Source organism: Daphnia pulicaria, chromosome 3 (assembly GCF_021234035.1).
Source record: "Daphnia pulicaria isolate SC F1-1A chromosome 3, SC_F0-13Bv2, whole genome shotgun sequence".
Classification (NCBI taxonomy): domain Eukaryota; kingdom Metazoa; phylum Arthropoda; class Branchiopoda; order Diplostraca; family Daphniidae; genus Daphnia; species Daphnia pulicaria.
This window is the reverse complement of record NC_060915.1, coordinates 8,768,466-8,790,105: the sequence shown is the minus strand read 5'-3', so window position 1 is coordinate 8,790,105 and position 21,640 is coordinate 8,768,466. Positions and strand designations below refer to the sequence as shown.

General features: G+C 42.8%; 2 protein-coding genes and 2 long non-coding RNA genes across 14 annotated transcripts in view; all 4 read left to right on the top strand.

The window, feature by feature from the left end:
* Positions 1–21,640, top strand: part of LOC124329250 — a 409,843-nt gene that overhangs the window by 96,778 nt on the left and 291,425 nt on the right. The gene's annotated exons all lie outside the window — the stretch shown is intronic.
* LOC124328976 (mucin-19-like) lies at positions 1,874–12,409 on the top strand. Of its 8 annotated transcripts, none has more exons than XM_046787831.1 (13): positions 1,874–2,249; positions 3,978–4,113; positions 4,200–4,358; positions 4,614–4,855; positions 5,240–5,310; positions 5,390–5,500; positions 5,567–5,669; positions 5,756–5,914; positions 6,006–6,131; positions 6,203–7,622; positions 7,718–8,331; positions 8,407–10,264; positions 10,346–12,409. In XM_046787831.1, the coding sequence occupies exons 2-13, from the start codon at positions 4,041–4,043 to the stop codon at positions 11,599–11,601; spliced, it is 6,192 nt and encodes a 2,063-aa protein (XP_046643787.1). In that variant the 5' UTR covers positions 1,874–2,249; positions 3,978–4,040; the 3' UTR covers positions 11,602–12,409. The 8 variants fall into 8 exon arrangements, with proteins under 8 accessions (XP_046643787.1, XP_046643783.1, XP_046643786.1 ...); XM_046787827.1 differs by having other exon boundaries at positions 7,718–8,497; positions 8,528–10,264; XM_046787830.1 differs by having other exon boundaries at positions 7,718–8,596; positions 8,657–10,264.
* LOC124329007 (elongation factor-like GTPase 1) lies at positions 12,660–17,397 on the top strand. Of its 3 annotated transcripts, XM_046787901.1 has the most exons (13): positions 12,805–12,888; positions 12,956–13,046; positions 13,125–13,177; positions 13,286–13,444; positions 13,512–13,663; positions 13,732–13,939; positions 14,000–14,340; positions 14,409–14,596; positions 14,716–15,024; positions 15,087–15,389; positions 15,452–16,337; positions 16,415–16,599; positions 17,133–17,397. In XM_046787901.1, the coding sequence occupies exons 4-13, from the start codon at positions 13,290–13,292 to the stop codon at positions 17,319–17,321; spliced, it is 2,916 nt and encodes a 971-aa protein (XP_046643857.1). In that variant the 5' UTR covers positions 12,805–12,888; positions 12,956–13,046; positions 13,125–13,177; positions 13,286–13,289; the 3' UTR covers positions 17,322–17,397. The 3 variants fall into 3 exon arrangements, with proteins under 3 accessions (XP_046643855.1, XP_046643857.1, XP_046643856.1); XM_046787899.1 differs by lacking the exon at positions 13,125–13,177 and having other exon boundaries at positions 12,660–12,888; positions 12,951–13,046; XM_046787900.1 differs by lacking the exon at positions 13,125–13,177.
* LOC124329266 lies at positions 17,836–20,626 on the top strand. 2 transcript variants are annotated; one of them, XR_006916708.1, is made up of 7 exons: positions 17,836–18,235; positions 18,304–18,437; positions 18,516–18,659; positions 19,123–19,338; positions 19,862–19,957; positions 20,062–20,313; positions 20,434–20,626. It is a non-coding gene; the product is annotated as an uncharacterized LOC124329266 (long non-coding RNA). The 2 variants fall into 2 exon arrangements; XR_006916707.1 differs by lacking the exons at positions 17,836–18,235; positions 18,304–18,437; positions 18,516–18,659; positions 19,123–19,338 and having other exon boundaries at positions 19,355–19,957.

Sequence of the window (21,640 nt, the reverse complement as noted above, 5' to 3'; positions counted from 1 at the left end):
CCGCCGTGGAAATTCATTCCTTGTTGTTCTGATGGCTGTCAAGTCAAAACTCAAAATATACTGACTTGAAGTACATACTTCAAAGAATTTTATCCGTTTGGGATTTCAATTCATTTCTCTTTCGCTGTTGCTGTATATCGATATGTCGTAAGCAGAGAGAGGCGGATCTAAAGGGTCCCAATCAAAAATAATTCAGATCAATTCCATTTTTTGATGGCTATTGAAATAAAGAAGTGAATTTTCCAAGTTTTTTGTTGCTTACAAGCGACATTCATTTGTAATACATTTCGCTTGGCATCTCGTCAACAACACAACTTGACTGCGCATGATTTCTTTTGGCACCTAACATGCAGTTTTTTGTGTGTGTTGCATTTGCTTACGTTAATTTTGTGTCGACAATCTTATAGGAGCGGTTTTTTCCAGATCGTTTTTCTGTATCGTTAAAATTCTTGCGCAAAATGCTGTAGCAACCAACAATCGGACTGGAATGTTGATATAGGATTCAGTTTTCCCTGGCGCCAGTTTCATATTTGCTTTAACGATTTACTCGCGCGCTGCATATAGAAAGGAAAATGACAAATAAAGGAAAAACGAAATCCAACAAGTTGCTCTTGATGATTTGCCAAATAGTCAAGGTAACCTATATGTGGTAACACTTGTAGAACTATCGTTATAAACACATGTAAGCGGCCAAGTGCGTACCCAACACGTTATGCATGGGGAAAATCTAACGAAAAAAACCCACAACAACAACAACAGCAACAACAGCAGCAAAAAATCTGGCGACTTTCGTCGACATTAACGGCGGCATTCACGATAACACAATAAACGAATCATCCGCATCAGCGACATTAATTTTTACGACAAAAGAGAAAAAATTCTGAGCCTGAGTGTGTAAGGAAAAAGGACAAATATGTAATAAAGAAATAGTAGTACACACTTTTGAAAATAAAAGTGGCGCATTTCGTGGAATCAAATAAACATTTACTGCATATATCTTGACAAGCATGAAATACATGGAAGTTGTTCTTTTATGTCTAACACAAGTCGTTTGTTTTCACATTGATTTTCTCACCAATGTAGTAGTAGTGTAGTGGACGGCGTCGAGCAAATAAGGCCGCGGCCAAAAGCTGGAATAACTCGATGCTGTCGAGTATAGTTGTTGCACCGGGTGCCGGGTGTGCAATGCAATTATTGTCAGATTGCCCACAGCCGATGGCAAATGTCGCAATAGACGAACGCAGAATCTGGATTATGTTTATCAACGTGATTGGATGACTTTCATTTGCCTTCATTCCAAATTATAACATGTCCGATTATATTACATTTAATAAGTTTTTCTTTCTTCGTAACATCTCAATCGCAGTAAAATCAATGCCCATTAATGTTTGATTCACGCTCTATTATCTGCTTTATAGTAATCATCCTATTAAGACCGCAAATACAAAAGGGTCAACGTCACAATCAGACAAATAACAGATCCGTGTAGTAGCCATCAGCTTTTACATTGATCCTATAACAATCAAATATCTCTTGGTGGTGAGAAAAGGAATGTTAATCAATTCATTTAATTCTTTTGACTACATTTTCTAAATTTTACAGTAGGAATCAAATATTTTCGGATCAAATCCACGAAATAAAACGAGTCTAGGTTTTATCTTTTTAGGCTTATGAGCTGAAACGTTGATGATTTGGCAGGAGCACCTTGTAGTACACATTGGTTGGCGTTTCTTTAACGCCTTTGGAAAGTGAAGGTGGGAAAAGTGGAACTTTTGGCTTGTCGCAATAGACACAAAGCCAGCCAACAAAAAGGGGGCAGGGCTTGAACCAAAAGCGCTACCTTTTAAACCAGGGCACAGTTACTGTGCCCATGCTCAGAAACCCTTTCGCTTCTTGCCAGGCAGTATATGTTGCGCTTGTGACTCTTCACCGTTCAGTTGTTCACGCAGTTCCCTCGTCTTGGCGTCGGTTGGATCACTAAAAGGATTGCCCCCTCAGCATTTCAAAACGACGGGGAGAGCCTTGATCGCTAGCCGTTTGCCGGGATATCTCTCTCTCTCTCTCTCACTCACGAAAGCAGCGCCTGAAACATAGTCGTCTATTATACACATCGACACCCGATTCCCAAATTTTATTCCTTCCACACATCTCGCTTGTGAGCGCGTGCCTGTACGTAGATCAAACCGGAGCTCATCCGCCGCCACTACCTATCCAGCTGAATTGATTCTCACACTTAACATCCGTTCGGGGTAAGTCTCTGCTGCTGTTACAACTTTGTTATGCTGTCTTGTCAATCATCAATGGAGCGGTTGATTCATGTGAAAGCGCTTTGTTGCTGTATCTTATTCGTTGGCCAAGAGTCGAATTTCATCACACTCGAGATTTCTGTCAACCAGCGTCGAGAGCCAACAAACTCTTTGAAACAAAAAAAAAAAAACAAGCTTCTAGAGCGATAACGACAATAATATTATACAAGAGGGAAACCCAAACCGGTCTTTGACTCAACTCTATCGCGCTTCGTGAAATTTGCCAAGGGACCTAGAAAGGAATGATTCGTCGGTAATTCTTGAAGCCAAACTGGAATGTGATCGTGAGCGACCTCTCCCCTTTTCGCGTTTGCACCAGCAGCAGCAGTCTCGAACGCAGCTAGTCATCCTAAGGTAATACAGTATGCAACTGGCAAACAACCTTGGACCAGTTTTCTACTAGCTGCCATCATCTGCCATAAGCAACTGCCGAGCTGCTCTTGTACATGTGATATGATAGACCTTCACATAGAACTTTTCCCCCCCAGTCGTTTTGCACGAGAAATATTGGCCAACGTACTTGGAACTCGCTGACCTGGATACCGGCAGTGTACTACAACTTGTACACTATATAGTACATCTTGTATCTGCGATGGCATAGACATTTTATACGTGTAGGGCTAGCCAAGAAGAGCAATTCTTCTTCTTTATCACAAAATCTCGAGTAGAAAGTGTTTAGCGTTCACCGACTTTCAGTTTGGCTCGAATCGAAATATCTCAAACGCCGATTTCTAAAATTGAACGAGAAAAACATTTTATTTTTGTTTGTTTTTCAAACAGTTGCGATGCACAACTCGGGAATTTGCATGCGCTACCGTTTTCTTTGTCGACGGCCGTTTTAACGCTGAGAAATTTCCAACTATATCGTTGGACAATCAAATCAAAAGTAAAATTCCTTTTTCCCGACGAAAAAACGAAAGGGAATGCGCGGTCGGGAAAAGAAATAATTTCTTTTGACGGTGTTGTAGGCGTAGCTGGCACGATTTTTGTTATCAGGTCATTATTATATTTGGGAAGCGCCTCTGCTGTTATTTACAGTGAAGGACGAACTAGCTGTGAGGCATACTTTTAGCCAATATGAAAGTGCGCTTTGGTTCAACCACTTCCAGACGCCATTATTATCATCCTGTAGGCTGAAGCGTGTAAGCAGCGTGTAAGCTATTTCGAATCAAAAGAAACACGCGCACGAAATAATGGCCGCAGGAAGAAAATATCGTTTGTCGGGTATACCAATGTGGATGACAGTTTTGGCGGTAATTTTTTCTTACCCTGCCTTCACTTTCTTTGTATGCCCTGTAAACGATCACCTGTTCCTACAGACACGTGTGGTCGTCTGCTCAGTAGTGCCCAAGTTCTCGACTCGACAACATCGACTTTTATTTCTATGCCATGTTTTCAACCACAAGTATTAGTACTAAGGCCGATGAACGACCAAGATTTGATGGGGTCAGTTATCACATCTTCCGACATAAAACAAAAAGCCAACGAGAAAATATGTAAATTTCCCCCCGAAAAAATGAACGACATTGCAAGGTCGTTTGTTACAAACAGCAGTTATTCCGATTGGGAATGCCCTATTTAGATATGGATTTGCTTCTGTAAATGGAAATTCCTAGAAATTGCACGATAACCTTGTTGTGTAACCTTAGCATTTGCATTTCTATTTGGCAGGCCACTGCAAAGACAATTAACTTGTGTTGCAAAAGCTCACGTATATCAAAGTAGAACGGAGAGATGGACAACTCTCACTTTGTTTGCGTTTTGATCGGTTGTCTTTTCCTGGGATCTGTTGTCGCCTCATCTTCAGGTAATAATACTTTCTCTATTGAAACTTTGATTCTTCTTTCTCTCAAATGCTCATTACCATTTTTTTTTTAAATTGAAATATAAAAGATTGCAGCGGAATAGAAGAACCGAATCGATTCATCCTGTGCTACACCGACAGTTCCATCAACTTGGAGAATGACGACCTGGCCTGCCGTTGCTCTCATCTAGTCGTGCCATCCGTCGTGAATATCACGCAAAACAGTACGGACTTTGCGTTAAACGAAGGTAATTCAATTTCGAGTCCTGGCAAATAGGTTATTATTAGTGAGATAGCGGTTACATCATCGCCGAGAGAGATCCAGTGACTCACGGTTGAGGCTAAAGAGAGTGTCACGACATGATATTAACGTGACTTTATAAGACGCCAAAAATGGGCGACGCCTGGGCCCCGGCGACTTGTCTAACTCGTGAACAGAGAAGGTAGACACAACAGACAACGTAGCATCATTAACACCTTTCCTTTTTTTTTATCGTTCACAGAAATAGTTGCGTACTTGAAAACGATTAGTGGCTCCCGAAATGGTGGGCGAATGCGCCGCGTCCTTTCGCTGGCCGTGTCGGCCCGAGACTTTTCCGCCGACTCTTCCGTCCACTCGATTGTTGGCGGTGTGGCGCGGATGATTGACGACCTACTTATCGAAGGCGTGGAAATCCATTGGCAACAACCCAGCACCGACGAGAATTCCAAGAAAGATAAAGCCAACCTTGTTCTTTTCATGAAGGTATGTCAACTTGATTATTTTATACACACTAGCTGACTTTTTATTATTTGTAATCTAGAACTTTACTTTTCTTTTACGGTTGCGTTAATTTTTTTGACGTGAATTATTATAGTGTTTTCTTTTCTTTGAATCTTAACTTATAATCCTGGGTTTGTTGAAATGAGGTAAATTAAGAGCCTTTGGCGATTGTAGCGCGAAATTGAAAAGCTTTTTTATTTTAGCTTCAGAATTTGGTCAATTTACTTGACCCATTTCATTTCACTATCACTCAGTATATACTTTGATCTCAATCCTTTAAATGAATTACAATTATAATAGATAATTTACTACTCTTTGATTAAGTTACTGTAAATTGAATTGTTTATATTGTGTGTCTACGTGAAGGATTTGCACGCTGTTCTACAAGAGAAAGTGATCGTCACCAGCACACCAATTTCCACCACCCACATCAACAGGTAGACTTTCCTCTTGAATTGTCCTTCCAGTGACAATGATTCATCTTTATTATTATTATTTTTTTTTAATTCATTAAAGCACAATTGCTGACGATATGGAAATTGATGCGATGCGACCTTTGATCCTACTCCGTCTGCCGACTTCACCGGAACAGCTGGTGAAAGGATTCGATCTCAAGCCTTTAGCGAGGTAAATTCACAGCCAGAAATATTGAACTCGTATTCAACCTAATCAATTTAATGAATTTATTTACAGAACGGTCGACTTATTCGTCGTCTCCACCCATAACATAGAGGACGCATCCAACGCAACCTACCACCATAGCCGCCTTATGGGCATCTCCGATATCCTGAATACGGTAATATACAGAACTTGAAATAAAATAATTGAATAAAAAAGTTTATCTTTCTTGATTTCATTTTTATGCTTTTTATAATTGTGAAGGATTCTGTATTGGATCTTGTGACAAGCCTGGGTGTATCGTCCGATCGTGTAGTGGCAGCCGTACCCACATTCGCCCTCCAATTTCATCTGAGAGATGCCAAGCAAAACCTACCCGGATCCCAGATTGCCCAAGGCCCCACTCAAATCAGCATGGAACAGGTAAAAATGCACTTTCTCTCATTTTCCGGTTTCTCATCGTAAAAATGTGTCAATTTCCATTTCTTTGCATATTTTGTTGTCCATCAAATAGCTGCACTCGATCTTGAAGAAAGGCAATTGGACGATAGAGAGAGATGACGATTTGACAGGTACATATGCTTACTCCCAAGACGGAGATTGGATTGCCTTTGATGACGAAATGGCCGCTATGATCAAGGTAAACCGCTCAAAGCCACTCTAGTCTTTTCCGTCCATTGTATACAGCCTTAATAATCATTACAAATACAGGCCAAGTACTTCCTTTTGCGCGATATCGCCGGAGTGGCAATCATGCCCGGCAATGTGGACGAGAAGCCCAGCCAATCAGAAACGCCCGTTACTCCATCCATGACTCAAATCTACTACGAACAATTTCTCAATCAAGAATCTGGCAACCGAACCAGGCGTCAGCTGGCCAAATCCCTGCAGGACGATCTTTCTTCTGTTGCCACCACCCTGTCCAGTCCGTTGTACAACGACCGTGTCCGAGCTTCGCCCTACCGGATCGTCCGCATCGTCGCCCGTTCCGGCGAGACCAGCGTCGTCCGCCAGCCGCTGGAGAGCAGTCTGCAGTGCTCCCGTCAGGGCTATTACCGCCATCCGGAGGATTGCGGAAGTTTCTACCGTTGCGTCAAATTCGACCAGTACGTGGACGATTTCACCGTTTTCGAGTACGACTGCCCGGAAGGATTGGTCTTTGATGAGAAGTGGGAAGTCTGCACCTGGCCGTCCCAGGCCGCTCCTTGCGGAGGATCCAGCGAGATTCGCCCAGTTCCCATGAACAAATTCGTCTGCCCAGGCGAGGGATACTTTGCCGATCCTGAAAACTGTCGCTGGTTCTTCGCCTGTCGCGACTACGCCAAGGACGGTGTCACCTTCACCCAATACGAATTCCGTTGTCCATTTGGGCTCCTCTTTGACGAGGAAAATTTGTTGTGCAACTGGCCGTGGCTGGTTCCTCAGTGCTCTGGAGGGGCTGTCGGCAGTTCCAGCAATGCCAACGCCGTCAAGTTGAAGCAACCGCTGGAGAAGAAACCGGCCGCCATCCCTATGGGAAGTCCTGGATATCTGAGTGGCAAGTTGGTGACTGGAGAAGGTCTCTACAAGGATCCCCGGCCGACGTACTACGGTGAATCTGTCGTCTCTTCCGGTTGCGTTGATTGCCAATCGGCTGGACTAGTCGTCAAGGAACCATCGCAGGGCTCTTACTCAGGAAAACAACAGACGAAAGTTGTCCTGGCTATTCCTGCCGCCACCATTGCCGGAGAATCCAACCCTGTGCGCATCATTATCGCCTCCCCCGCTTACTCCGGTGACCAGCAATATACAACGACTACAACAACGCCATCCTATTCGAAAGCTGTCCGCTACGAAGGTGGGGCATCGACGGGTAGTTATCAGTCGCAGAAATATACAGATTCCCTTGCAGTGTCCGGATCATCTGATCCTTATGGTTCATATGCCTCAGCTGGGAATCGCGGAACTGCTGTAGCCATCAATAACGCCCAGCTGGCAAGCTATTCCCAAACTGATAACACGAACGGTGACTCCGGTAAAGTTTCTGGCCCTGTAGGACCTTCCAAACCGGACAACTCTTTCAGCTACAAAGAAACTAGCACTTATGATAAGTCTACCAAGGATGAGGTGGCCAATACTCCTTATTACCTAGGTAAATGCGTTTTCAACAATCAACAGAATTGATTTGAATTTTTGTCTTTTGTATGCAAAATTAACTGTTTGTTTTTTATTTCTTGTTTTATATAGTCAAACAACCAGGAAACGGTGAAATTCGTGGCCCAGATAGGACTGTTGAAAATGGAAAATACGACTCGGCTCATACATCGGATGGAAAATATGTACCCTCATCGTCTTACTCCGCTCCGGCTTATTCAGCTCCAGTCTACTCCGCCCCGGCTTACTCCGAGCCGACATATTCCGCCCCGGCTTACTCCGAACCGACATATTCTGCTCCGGCTTACACCGCTCCGACGTATTCCGCTCCAACTTATTCGGCTCCAACTTATTCGGCCCCGGCTTACTCCGCCCCGGCGAAAGCGGCCCCAACTTACTCTGCTCCAGCTTACTCCGAACCGGCCAAGACCGCACCGGCTTATTCCGAGCCCACCAAGACCGCCCCGACTTACTCCAAGCCGACCAAGACCGCCCCGGCTTACTCCGCCCCGGCTTACTCTGTGCCGGCTTACTCTGCGCCGGCTTACTCTGCTCCGGCTTACTCTGCTCCGGCTTACTCTGCTCCGGCTTACTCTGCTCCGGCTTACTCTGCTCCGGCTTACTCTGCTCCGGCTTACTCTGCTCCGGCTTACTCCGAACCGGCCAAGACCGCCCCAACTTACTCTGCTCCGGCTTACTCCGAACCGGCCAAGACCGCCCCAACTTACTCTGCTCCGGCTTACTCCGAACCGGCCAAGCCCGCTCCGGCTTATTCCGAGCAGACCAAGTCCGCCCCGGCTTACTCCGAGCCGACCAAGACCGCCCCGGCTTACTCTGCCCCGGCTTACTCTGCCCCGGCTTACTCTGCCCCGGCTTACTCTGCCCCAGCTTACTCCTCCCCAACTTACTCTGCCCCGGCTTACTCCGAACCGGCCAAGCCCGCTCCGTCTTATTCCGTGCCGACCAAGTCCGCCCCGGTTTACTCCGCTCCGGCTTACTCTGAGCCGGCCAAGCCCGCCCCGGCTTACTCCACCCCGGCTTACTCCACTCCAACGGATTCCGCTCCAACGTATTCCTCTCCGACTTACACCTCTTCAACCTACTCCGCTCCAGAGCCTTCCGATCAGGACTACAATCCCGTTTACTCTGCCCCAGCCGACTCTTCTCAATCCGCTCCGTCCTACTCCGCTCCAGCCTATTCCACTCCGTCCTACTCCCCTCCAGCCTATTCCGCTCCAGCTTATTCGGAAAGCGTTCGTGAATACAAACCTCCTACTACTGCCGCACCAGTTTACTCTGCTCCAGCCTACACCGAAAAAGCTCCTGAATACAAAACTTCTACTACTGCTGCGCCAGTCTACTCTCCGTCCGCTCCATCATACTCTTCACCGGTTTACTCTGCCCCATCTTATACCGAAAAAGCTCCCGAGTATGATTCTTCTACTACTGCTTCGACAGTTTACTCTGCCCCGGCGTACTCTTCTCCTGTTTACTCCGCCCCAGCGTATTCATCTCCGGTTTACTCTGCCCCAGCATACTCTGCTCCGGTTTACTCTGCTCCGGCTTATACCGAAAAGGCTCCCGAGTACAAAACTCCCACTACCACCTCTCCAGTTTACGCTGCCCCGGCATACTCTGCTCCGGTTTACGCTGCCCCAGCTTATACCGAAAAGGCTCCCGAGTACAAAACTCCCACTACCACCTCACCAGTTTACGCTGCCCCGGCATACTCTGCTCCAGTTTACGCTGCCCCAGCATACTCTGCTCCGGCTTACTCTGCTCCGGCTTACTCTGCTCCGGCTTATACAGAAAAAGCTCCCGAGTACAAAACTCCCACTACCACCTCTCCAGTTTACTCTACTCCAGCCTACACCGAAAAAGCTCCTGGATACAAAACATCTACTGCTGCTGCACCAGTTTACTCGGCTCCAGCCTATACTGCTAAAGTTACCGAATATAAAACATCTACCACTGCTGCGCCAGTTTACTCTGCGCCGACCTATACCGAAAAATCTCCCGAGTATAAAACTCCCACAACTTCTACTCCAGTTTATTCTGCCCCAGCCTATACGACAAAAGCTCCCGAATACAAAACTCCCACTAAAGCCGCACCAGTTTACTCTGCGCCGACCTATACTGAAAAAACTACTGGGTACAAAGCTCCCACTACTGCCGCACCGGTTTACCCCTCTGCTCCGGCTTACTCCGTTCCGGCATACTCCGAGCCTGCTGCTCCAGCCTATACTGAAAAAACTCCAGGGTACAAAACCACTGCTGCGGCAGTTTACTCTACTCCAGCCTACACCGAAAAAACCGTCGAGTATAAAACTCCCATTACTTCTGCTCCGGCTTATTCTCCTGCCGTCTACACAGATAAGTCTCCAATTTCTGTTTACGATTCAACGGCTTCTGACTATCGGGCGTCTAACACAAAGCTCCCGGCCAATACCGCCTCTGCTTCCATCGACGAATATTCTCCCGTTTACGATGCACCAGAATCAGTGTACAAGACTCCTACTAAAGTAGTTGTCACTATGGAAACCGAAGACCAAGGAAAGAAAGGATACCGTGGAACTGGTGGAGCTGCTGGATCTGCTGGATCTGCTGGATCTGCTGGATCTGCTGGATCACGGGGTACAGGTGGAACTGCTGGATCACGGGGCACAGGTGGAACTGCTGGATCACGAGGTACAGGCGGAGTAGGTGGATCACAGGGTACAGGTGGAACTGCTGGATCACGGGGCACAGGTGGAACTGCTGGATCACAGGGTACAGGTGGAACTGCTGGATCACAGGGTACAGGTGGAACTGCTGGATCACGAGGTACAGGAGGAGTAGGTGGAACTCGTGGATCTAAAGGCGCAGTGAAATACTCTGAACCAGAATATAATGCAGCGTCGGTCAGACCTAGTGTAGGATCATACGACAAGAACAAATCAACCCATTCGTCCATGTCTAGATATCCGAGTGATTACGAGACGACCGGCCAGATTGGGGACGACACATTTGGATTAAAAGACAACAGCAAATCCAAGGGGAAATATACTGGTTCCAGACCTTTGGCAAGCAAATCACCAGCTGCAAACGAAAAGGTAGTAGACACCAATAAAAGAATTCCCAATGAGTACAGTTCAACGAATGGCAAGAGTCGTACTCAGCTAGAGAGAGGCGCTGGCAGCAGCACGAGTGGCAAGACGTACGCCACCGATGGAACAACCAGATATCAAGATTCCGATTACAAAAAGCCAGCAGGATCAGCATCTAGGAACGATTCTCGTGAATCAAATTCCTACACGACGACACCACATTCCGTTTCGGTTAATTACGAAAAAACTAAAGCTGATTCTTCCACGAAAGGTGAAGTTTCATACGGCGATAAAAGAGTCACCGTTAAAGTCCCTTCCACCAACAAAGCCGCTATTCTAGACAAGTGGGCAACTGTTAGTCCAGTTACTGAGACTGAACTAGCCCTTATCGAGCAAAAAGGTACGACTGATGATTACAAATCTTCTCCACGCCAACGAATCAAGGGAAGATTGAACGTCAATTCCAAAAACCAACAACTCACCACCAGCGTTGCGCAACCCAGCGTCAAGCCTGTTGATTCAAGCGCATCTTCTGTCAGCCTCACTTTGAACAAAAACGACGGAAAAGTCTCGACTGGCAGTAGCGGATCTGAATACGGTCACCGATACTTGGAGAAGATCACCGTCGCCCAAGCGACGGCCAAAAACGAGACGCTGGGCCCGGAGGTATGTGTTCGAGCCGGTCTCTTCCGTCATCCGTCAGACTGTCAAAAGTTCTACGAGTGCTACTGGGATCGCTGGATTCACCAGTACACAGTTCACATTTTCAAATGCCCCGTTCACCTTGTGTACGATGACTACATCACTGCCTGCAATTGGCCGTTGGACGGACCCGCTTGTGTACCTCATGAAGCGGTCAAGCTGTACCCACAGCTCCTGTCTAAAGTCTGATGAGGTTATTTTTCCCATTTATTGCTATTCCACAGGCATTACCTTATTGTGCAGCAAACGAAATTAATTTTATTTTCTACAAGAGTAGGGTTTAATATAATATACACGAGTAGATTTACACACATAAGCCCAGCTGCAGTGAAACAATGGAATGTTCCTTTTTTTAGGATTGTAATTGGTTTCCTATATTTAAAAATCGTATGTATCTCAAAGAGATGGTTGGCGATTAAATGGTTGATTGTATTGATGATGCCAACATTCATTGTTTCACTTTGCTTTCCAAAATCCTATTTACAAAGCGAAAAAAAATTATGATTTGATCTGTAAGCCTCCACTTCTATAATTCATGACAAAATGAATCTGACATAGGTCACAGACTATTCCAGCATTGCTTTTCTTTTCCCTTTGGAGTTAATATATATAATAAATATATTGGAATGTGCGTAACTATTATGATCATTATCATATTTAATTTCCCCCTTGCTTCGGGTATTTGTGGCCTTTCCTCAATGAATAAATGTGTAATCTTTGATATATGAATCGATAAGGTGCGAGACAACTATATTTCGAACTTGCCCGAGTCACATTTACTATACCGAAAGGTTAAAAAAGGATTGTCAACATGTCTATATAAGGATATAAGTTTCATGCTTTTCCAACTACGAAATTGAATGGTGAAGTAAGTGCTTTATCTTACTTTCTTTTGTGTGCACTTTCGGACGAGTTAAATGCATAAATTCTTCATGGGTATTGTATGTATAGGTACAAAGCTTTCTATTTTATAATACACAATATAAATAAAACGGTACATCCGGCATACTTAATGAGACATCAAATTAGAAATTCATTTCTAAAATGTTCTAAAAATTAGACTTGGCTAACGTCCGAAGTTTCGAAACGGCGAAATTCCGTAAGCCGCCATACAAGAACTGTTACTAGTTCGTGTCCAATTTTTTTTTTCACCCTTTTATCGAACTGGCATCGGACGTTAGCCAGGTCTAATCAATTTCATATTTCGTGCCGATGAGTTGCAGGAAAATTCCGCGCAAGTTTAGAACGCGCATTTTAGTTACGCCGGTTATGTGTAATGCTGTGGTGTAAATGTGTTATTGTGTACTACTGCTAGTCTGTCTGCTACAGGCATGTTGTTAGGTAAAGCTGCATGGTTCTAAACTTGTAATCTAGTGCCTAAGTTTGTTAAACCAGAACCTTCAGCACCATGAAGCAATTTAATAGACAGAGGATAGGTGAACTTCAAAACAATCCATTGAATATCAGGAATATCTGGTAAATTATTTGATAATAAATAATCATAAATCTCTACACAACTTGAAATTTTTTTCATCCAGTATAGTGGCCCACGTAGATCATGGAAAAACCACATTAGCTGACTCACTTGTTGCCTCCAATGGTATCATATCTCAGAAATTGGTTGGTAAATTGAGGTACGAATATTTTAATGTTATCTGTGTTTTCAATTTCTTTGACCACATCAAATGTTATGATTTTCATTCATGCTTCAGGAAACTGACTTCTCTTTAAGTTATTGTTTGGTTTTATTATGTGCATAACACAGGTATAAATAGTGTTGTTAGAATTTCCTTAGTTGTAAAAAATAATGACATTTCTGTAAGGATAGAAGCTAGATTTAATTTTGAAATGTTTCCTTTTCCTTTTCTTCCAGATACATGGATAGCAGAAAAGATGAACAAGAAAGAGGAATAACCATGAAGAGCAGCAGTATTTCGTTATTACATACACATAACAATAAAGAATTTTTGGTGAACCTTATTGACAGCCCAGGGCATGTGGATTTCTCTTCAGAGGTATCAACAGCAGTGAGGTAATATGCTATTTAATGTAAAAAATGAATAATTTTGGCTTGAATTTTGGTTTGAATTTTTCTGAAGGTTGTGTGATGGTGCAGTCGTTGTAGTAGATGTAGTTGAAGGTGTATGTGCCCAAACAAAAGTGGTTTTGAAACAGGTGTGGCTTGAACACATAAAGCCAGTCCTTGTGTTGAACAAGATTGATCGTTTGATAGTAGAAATGAAAATGCAACGTAAGTATTTCAAAACATATGCTTAAATATCAGTGACAAGTTTTTCTAATAGCTTATTATCTAAACAGCCTTAGATGCTTATATCCGTATGGTACAATTACTTGAACAAGTAAATGCTCAAGTAGCAGAACTCTTCACTATCGATGTAATGAGTAAGAAAGAAAATAATACGGATAGCAGCTCCGGCTTAGAAGAAGCAGACGATTCCAACATTTACTTTGCTCCAGAACAAGGCAATGTTGTTTTTGCAAGCGCGGCCGATGGTTGGGGATTTTCGTAGGTTTCTGACATGACCTTATTATACGCTTGATTAATTTATTTTTCTTCCAATCGTAGAATACGAGATTTTTCACGAATGTTTGCTTCTAAGCTTGGGCTACATGAAGAAGAGCTCCAACTTTCATTGTGGGGTGATAACTATTTCAATTCCAAAACTAAAACTGTTGTAAAAGGGGCACAAGAGAAAGCGAAAAAACCATTGTTTGTACAAGTTGTTTTGGAGAATTTGTGGTCCATTTATGATGCAGTCGTTGTGCGTAAGGACAAAATTATGACTGAGAAAATAGTTCAGAGTCTTCAGTTACAGATGGCCCCTCGAGATCTCAAGCATTCCGATCCGAAAGTGCAAATACAAGCCATACTCAGCAAATGGCTTCCGCTATCTGAGAGTGTACTTCGTAAGTATAGATTACATTTTACAATTTCTAAATTTTAAAAAATCTTTTAAATCCGAAATGACATGAAGGAATGGTTTGCGAAAAATTACCTAGTCCATCTGACATAACCGATGCGAAAGCTGAAAAGCTAATGTCTTCACTGTCAAAACCATTTTGTTTACTTCCTGAAGCTACACAGCAACTGAAAAAGGCATTCGTAGCATGTTCTTCTTCCAGCGATGCACCTTCAATCGCGTTTGTTTCAAAAATGATAATGGTAAAAGAACATTTCTGTAATCAATATTTAATTAAACTTGAACAATTTAGACGTGTGTGATAGTGTAAAATAATTGAATATTTGAAAAGATCTGTGATACATTTTTGCTTACACTCTAGGTGGATCGACAATGTTTGCCCAAGAGTAAAGTAACACTTTTAACTTGCGAGGATATTGCACTTCGCCGGCAGCAAGTCAGACAGAAACTCGCCGAACTTACTCTACAACAAGAGCAAGGGAAAATTTGTGAAGTTGAAGAACCAGTAAAACCAAAAGAAGTAATTGAAGATGCTCCTGTTTTCGTTGCTTTCGCCCGTGTCTTCAGCGGCACCCTAAAAAAAGGACAGGAATTGTACGTTTTGGGTCCAAAGTATGATCCCACGGAGTGCCCGATGGAGGGCGACATTGATCCCAGCTTGACTTTAAAAGTAAGTTCATTTGCGATAGAAATAGAGGAATGATTAACATTTTCATTTTTCTACGAATTCAGGATTTGAAAAGCGGCCATCATGTTACTCGCGTCAAAATTGGGGATCTGTACCTTATGATGGGTCGGGAGCTGGAAACTTTGGAGAGTGCTCCAGCTGGAAGCGTGGTCGGTATAGGTGGTTTAGAAGAGCATATTCTTAAATCAGGAACCCTTAGCTCTACTCTGACTTGTCCTGCCTTCACTGAACTGTCTCAAATGGTTGTGCCTATTGTGCGCGTGGCTGTAGAACCCGCACGGCCTAGTGAAATGCCTGAACTCATTAAAGGTCTTAAACTTCTAAACCAAGCTGACCCTTGCGTCCAGGTAACTTCTTTCATTTCCAATAACATTAATCGTGTTGTGTGTCTAACTTCTCTTAATAAAAGGTGGTACTGCAAGAAAGTGGAGAACACGTATTAATCACCGCCGGTGAAGTCCATTTACAACGATGTCTCCGAGATCTAAGAGAATCTTATGCAAAAATTGAAATCAATGCATCACAGCCTATTGTTCCATTCCGCGAGACCATAGTGGCCCCTTTGGAACCCATTGATAATGACAGCGCTGGCCGCGTTCAAGTAAATACTTCAGGAAAGCGATTTTCGATGCGTTTGCGAGCTGTATCACTTCCAGAAGAAGTCACCTCTTTGTTAGAAAAGCACGTTGACATAATTAGAACCATGAGTCAAACTCGATGCGTAAATTCCCTGGAAACGACAGCGATCGAAGACGAAGTGAATGAAAAGCTCATCTTACAATTACAAAGTAAAATTAGCAAACTCTATGACGAACTGGATCAAGCTTTCCAAAAAAGTGATTGGAAGGATAATGCCGTGGATAAGATTCTCAGTTTTGGACCACGTCGATGTGGACCTAACGTGCTAATTAACTATTCGCCAATTGCATTACCTAATCCATGGAAGAGAAATGTACCCGAAACTATTGTCGAAAGATCAACTTTGGAGTGCCTTAGCAGCGTTATCAATGGTTTTCAGTTAGCAACTCTAGCTGGACCTCTCTGTGAAGAACCTTTATTTGGAGTCGCTTTCATCCTAGAAGACTTGTCTATCATGCTAAACCATCCGTCCATACCCTTATCCAATGGAGATGACAACAATGACGGCAGCAACCTTCAACAACAGTATGGCTCACTCACTGGCCAGATCATGTCAGTCGTCAAGGATGGATGCAGACGAGCATTTATGAATCAGCCGCAGCGGCTTATGGCTGCAATGTACACTTGCTCCATCCAAGTCAGTGGCGAGGTGGTTGGTAAGTGAAATGTTAATATTTTTCATGATTTACAAGTGAGTTGAATTTTTTAAGCTGATATTACGTTTGAATTGTAGGTAAAATGTATGGGGTTTTAAGTCGGCGCCATGGCAAAATTTTGGATGGAGATCTAGAGGAAGGATCTGCTTCCTTTAGCATTACTGCTGTTTTGCCTGTCGTGGAGTCCTTCGACTTAGCAAACGAAATACGCAAGCAAACGTCAGGTTTGGCTAGCCATCAGCTGGTTTTTAGCCATTGGGAGGTACCGCTAAAATTTAACGTTACTACTTAGTTAAGTTAGAAGTAATAAATACAGCTTTAAAACACAAATGTGTTTTCTGTTAAACCTAGGATTTTTATGGATGTATAGTTATGTATAGTATTTGTATTCCTTTTTTTATTTCTATCTTTTCCCCTAAATATGTTTCGTTTTCTTCTCGTTTGTGGATTGCCCGAACAGAGTTGTCAGTCTTGGTCAAACTAAATTAAAACAGAATTCATTGTTAATCGACTTTTCATTGTCGCGGAGCTTATGCCACCTCATTGATCAGCCCACAGAAGTTTAAGTGTCAAATTTGCAGTGATAACGAGGATACTTTTTAAAATCTTTTCTTCCTTAAACGTTTTTAGTGTTGTAGTTTGTAGCTGAGTGTGTTCTCATTCAATTTTGAACAGTCCAACCCATAGATTGATTTTAAAGCTGTGGTAATATTTAAACTATAGATAATAGATATAATTCATTTCCTAAACGTATTGTAATCGAAAAAAAAATTCAAATGTCCTTTATTTTATTAGGTGATTGATATTGATCCGTTTTGGGTTCCCACCACGGATGAAGAACTGGAGTTGTACGGTGATAAAGGAGATTCCGTTAATCGTGCTCACATTTATATGAACTCGGTACGGCGCCGCAAAGGATTGGCAGTATCTGAAAAGGTCGTAGAGTTCGCCGAGAAACAACGCACTCTATCTCGAAAAGTATAGTTTTAATTAATTATTAATTGTGTACTGTTCTGTTGAGTAACAAGGAGATTATATAATAAAATTTTTTGGAATTGGGTTTCTGATTTTCTGATCGTAAAAGATACCCCTTGTACGAACCAGGATAAGACGAATTAATTTTTGCCGATTTTTGCATTGTTATAGTTATAGAAATATGGTCATCGATTGCGTGCGTTGTGCGTATCCGGATTCCGGTTTCCGGATCCGGAGTCCGGACCGGAGTTGATTTATTAAAAGAGAACTTGGCAACCCCGCGTTAGATGCCCCCACAGTTCTCGCGAAAGGCCGACAGTTCGTCTGCGAGGTGCGAGTTAGCTTAGAATTCACGACGGCCATCGGCTAACTTCTCGGGAGAAAATGTAGCAGGATGGAGACATTGGACTGACTCACCACTTTGAGCTTTATTTTTGGCTGTTGTTGTCTTGGTGATGTGTGGTGGTTTCTTGGTGATGAGAAGATGATGTGATTATATAGTAAAGAGAATATTGCGTAAGTATCGATGTTTCTTATTTGTTATGTCCTTGTTATTTTAATTAGTGGGGATGGCCTAAAGCGGGAATTGTTATTAAACCATTTTAAACATTTTTCTTTCTAACGCTAGATGAGTTAGAAGCTTATTTTGCAGCTCATTTTTCATTTGTTGCAGTACTTTGCACATCTCTAAAACATTTATCGGCAGTTGGTGTGAAGACATTTTTAGTGATAAATGACATTGACTAAGTCAGCAACAAACTCATTTGTTAGATTTTTTAAACTGTGCTTTTTTCCTACTTCCGGTGCTAAATGAGTTAGTATTTCAGTCTAAGCATGACTTACGTCTCCTCCCTGCTAGCAAGCCCCTGTCTTATGGATGTCTTTACTGCTGCTCCAAATGCGAGTCGACCGAACGGAATTTGGTAGCATGATGGTTTCAGATTTAAAATTTCTTTTACAATATTGGTTTGAATTCGTTCTCTGTTTGCAGCCAAGAAATTGTTCCATATGTAATCGGGAAACCCGGGAACTGAAGATCAAGCCCACGATTTTCCCTCTACCTCTCTGCTATGCTAACTCATAGCGCCATCGTTGTTCATCACAAACAAGTGACTCGTACTCTTGGTAAGCTTATTTACCTTTAAATTTGCACTGATGGTTAATATTTTACGCATGTTACATTCTCTTGTTATTATTCCTCAGCTAATGGCCAGGTCAGGCTGACTTTTCAGCAAAGAGTCCGCAAAGAGTGGCAGAGAAGAAACTATAGAATCCAATATATCAGCTGTAATGTGTAACAGTATGTTGAACATCATTTCAAGCAATTATTCATCTGTTTTATTCATTGTAAGCATTTTTTTATCTATTTATCTACTGTAGACTAGACTTGTCTGATGCTGTGATTTGAGCAAGGAAAACTTGTTGGGTGAGGGTTGTAGTTAATTGGAGGATAGTGAGCTTGGTTAACGGTGGTTGCAGAGGAATATTTAAAAAAAACCGACTTTCTTTCAAATGGTTCGAAAGGGAAGATTTATTCATTCACAGAAGAAACGACTCAAATGTCAATTGGTATAAAGTGAGTTTTAAGCCATAACCATTTGGTATTCATTTGAATATTGGTTGTTGTAGACCCATCACTAGTACCTAACATCAATCTGCAGACTTAAAAAGGCCAGTTTGCATTTCCTTTACGCTCGAAGGTCACGGAGATCATTACGTAAAACGTGTCATGCAGTGGGGGGAGAGGTTGGGTGAGAACGGGATGTGTTACAAAACCATTTGGTATTCATTTTGATATTGGTTTTTGCAGACCCATTCCCAACAACGTCAAAATGCAGAAGGAAAGGCCAGTTTGCATGTTTTTCACTCGAAGGTCACGGAAAAAAACGTGTCATGCAGTGGTGTAAGGTTGGGTGAGAACGACACGTGTTGCTTCATTGTCAAGCAGGTACTATTGCCGCAAGGCTCAAGAGATGAGGGTGAGGAAAAATCGTATAAATCGAGAGAGAAAAGGCGACAGAGATCAGTCCGACAAGCCGAAAACGGAATGTGGACGTTTCACCCACAGACACAGTCCAGTCGTGTCAAGAATCGCCTCCCTGTTCGGCCAGTCAAGAAGTGAGCAAGTGTTCTTATCGCAGATTCGCCTCGACATGCTGCCGCTAAACTATCGTCTGTTCAAACGCAAAAAACATCCGACCGGTCTCTGCAGCAACTGCGACGCCGAAGAAAAAGAAAATGTCGAACACGTACTGCTGGCCTGCCCGGCGTACGCAAAGAAGCGAGAAGAAATGGTGAACGTAGTGAGCGAAAACACTCCCACACTGCAAGAGCTGCTAAATTTCAACGACGAGGTAACTCTCAAAGCCGTTTTGGACTTCTTTAATGCCATAGGCATCAAAGCCCGACTCGGTTTCTAGCAAGAGAATCCAAAAACCTAAAGCCGGTGCCCAGCATTCTCCCTAAAACGCATGTGCAAGTGGCGTAAATAGGCCTGCCGGCCTGGAAACGTCAATCCCCATCTCCAAAAAACCAACCAACCGACAGAGATCAGTCGAGTGAGCATCTCCGACACGGCAACAACTGCAGCGCACTATTTTTCAAAGTTCTACCTTCTTCATCGCATAACTGGTTCGCAATCGTGGGTAATTATTCATGCTTATTTCGATTCGTGAATCAATTCTATCTTGTTTTAGTTGATATGACCAGCTACATTCGAAAATTAATTTTCAAATTGCCAATTGTTTAGTTAACTTACTATGGCGACGTGATGTTGTTGGGAGTTGTATCGTTGATGGCTGGGTCGATCAGCGGTCTACCGATGTCTCCTGGGTGTGGTGAATATCAAGAAACAGCAGCGAAAGAATACTATACCACGCCGCCTCCTTATTGAGCAACAACGTCAATACCTACTTACTATACGGAGGCCTTAAAGTACTACACCACCAAGGCTCTTGAGTATTAAACTGCAACTTACGCTGCTCCGTCTTAGGAAACATGGGTAAATATTCTGTTTTTTTTTTGTTTTTTTTTAATGGAGTTGTGAATCATTACATATTTTTCTATTTGTGAACTTACAAGTTATAACTGGGAATTAATGTTCAAATTATTTACTGTCTAGTTAACTGTGGGTCGTGCCGCTGTTGGATGTTATATCATGTCATATCATTGATGGCTGGGTCGACCACTGGTGTGCCGATGTCTCCTGGTTATGGTAAGTACCAAACCGCAACGCCGCGCCCTTACTACACAACGAAGTCAACATACGCAACATCTGTTCTTACACCGAGGCTCCCAAGTACTACACCACCGAGTTGTCTCTCTGTTTTGAGTGTTGTATCAATTTATTTATTTTATTTTGTTTTTTAATTTGCTAGTTATTTATGAAAATTAATCTTCAAATTATTTACCGTCTAGTTAACTATGGAGTCATACTGCTGTTCGTTGTTGTATCCTTGATGGTTGGGTCTACTACTGGTGTACCGATGTCTCGTGGCTATGGTGGATACCAAACCGCAACGTCGGCGTCTTACCAAACAACACGTCAACACCACGAAGGCAGCGGAGTACTACACCACGAAGGCAGCGGAGTACTACACCACGAAGGCAGCGGAGTACTACACGATGCTGCCAAGTATTACACCAAAGGGGTCGTAGATTACACTACAACCCGCGCTGCCCTCAGCTACTATACCGAGGCTCCCAAGTTCTACACCACCAAGGCACCAGAGTATTTTTTACACCAAAAACTACGCTTTCGGATCTTACTACAAAGAGATTCCTAAATGCAAGAGCCGAAATTTCTATTTGAGTTTATATATATTTGTCGGTTGTTTTCATGGTCATTAGTCACTGGGAATTAATTGTTGATCTTAAATGAGAAAATAAAAATTTTCATACGGGTAATTCTTTTGTAATACTCTTGTGACTAACTTCAAGTCCGTCAACATTTTGGCAAGTGTATATTGGTATTGGACACTTTTCAAGGCCAGTATCCTGCGCTGTCATATGTCTTGTTTCATATTTTGGAGGTGACTACTGCCTTAGTCACTCTGCATACGGACATGTTCTAGTGGTTCGACGATTATATTTCAAGGATAAGTAACGTAAGACACTTGTAACTGTTGATTTTTTCAAATCCTATAAGTAAAGGCAAGTGGCTGATCTCGATATAAAGGAAAGACTTTGAAGTTGAGAGAATTCCTAAACAAAACTTAGTATAAATTAAGAGACAATGAATGAATGAAAAAGAATTGCGTTATATTGTCCCACCTCCACCCACAATTCCACCACATTTTACAGTCAAATACATACACACATACACTTAG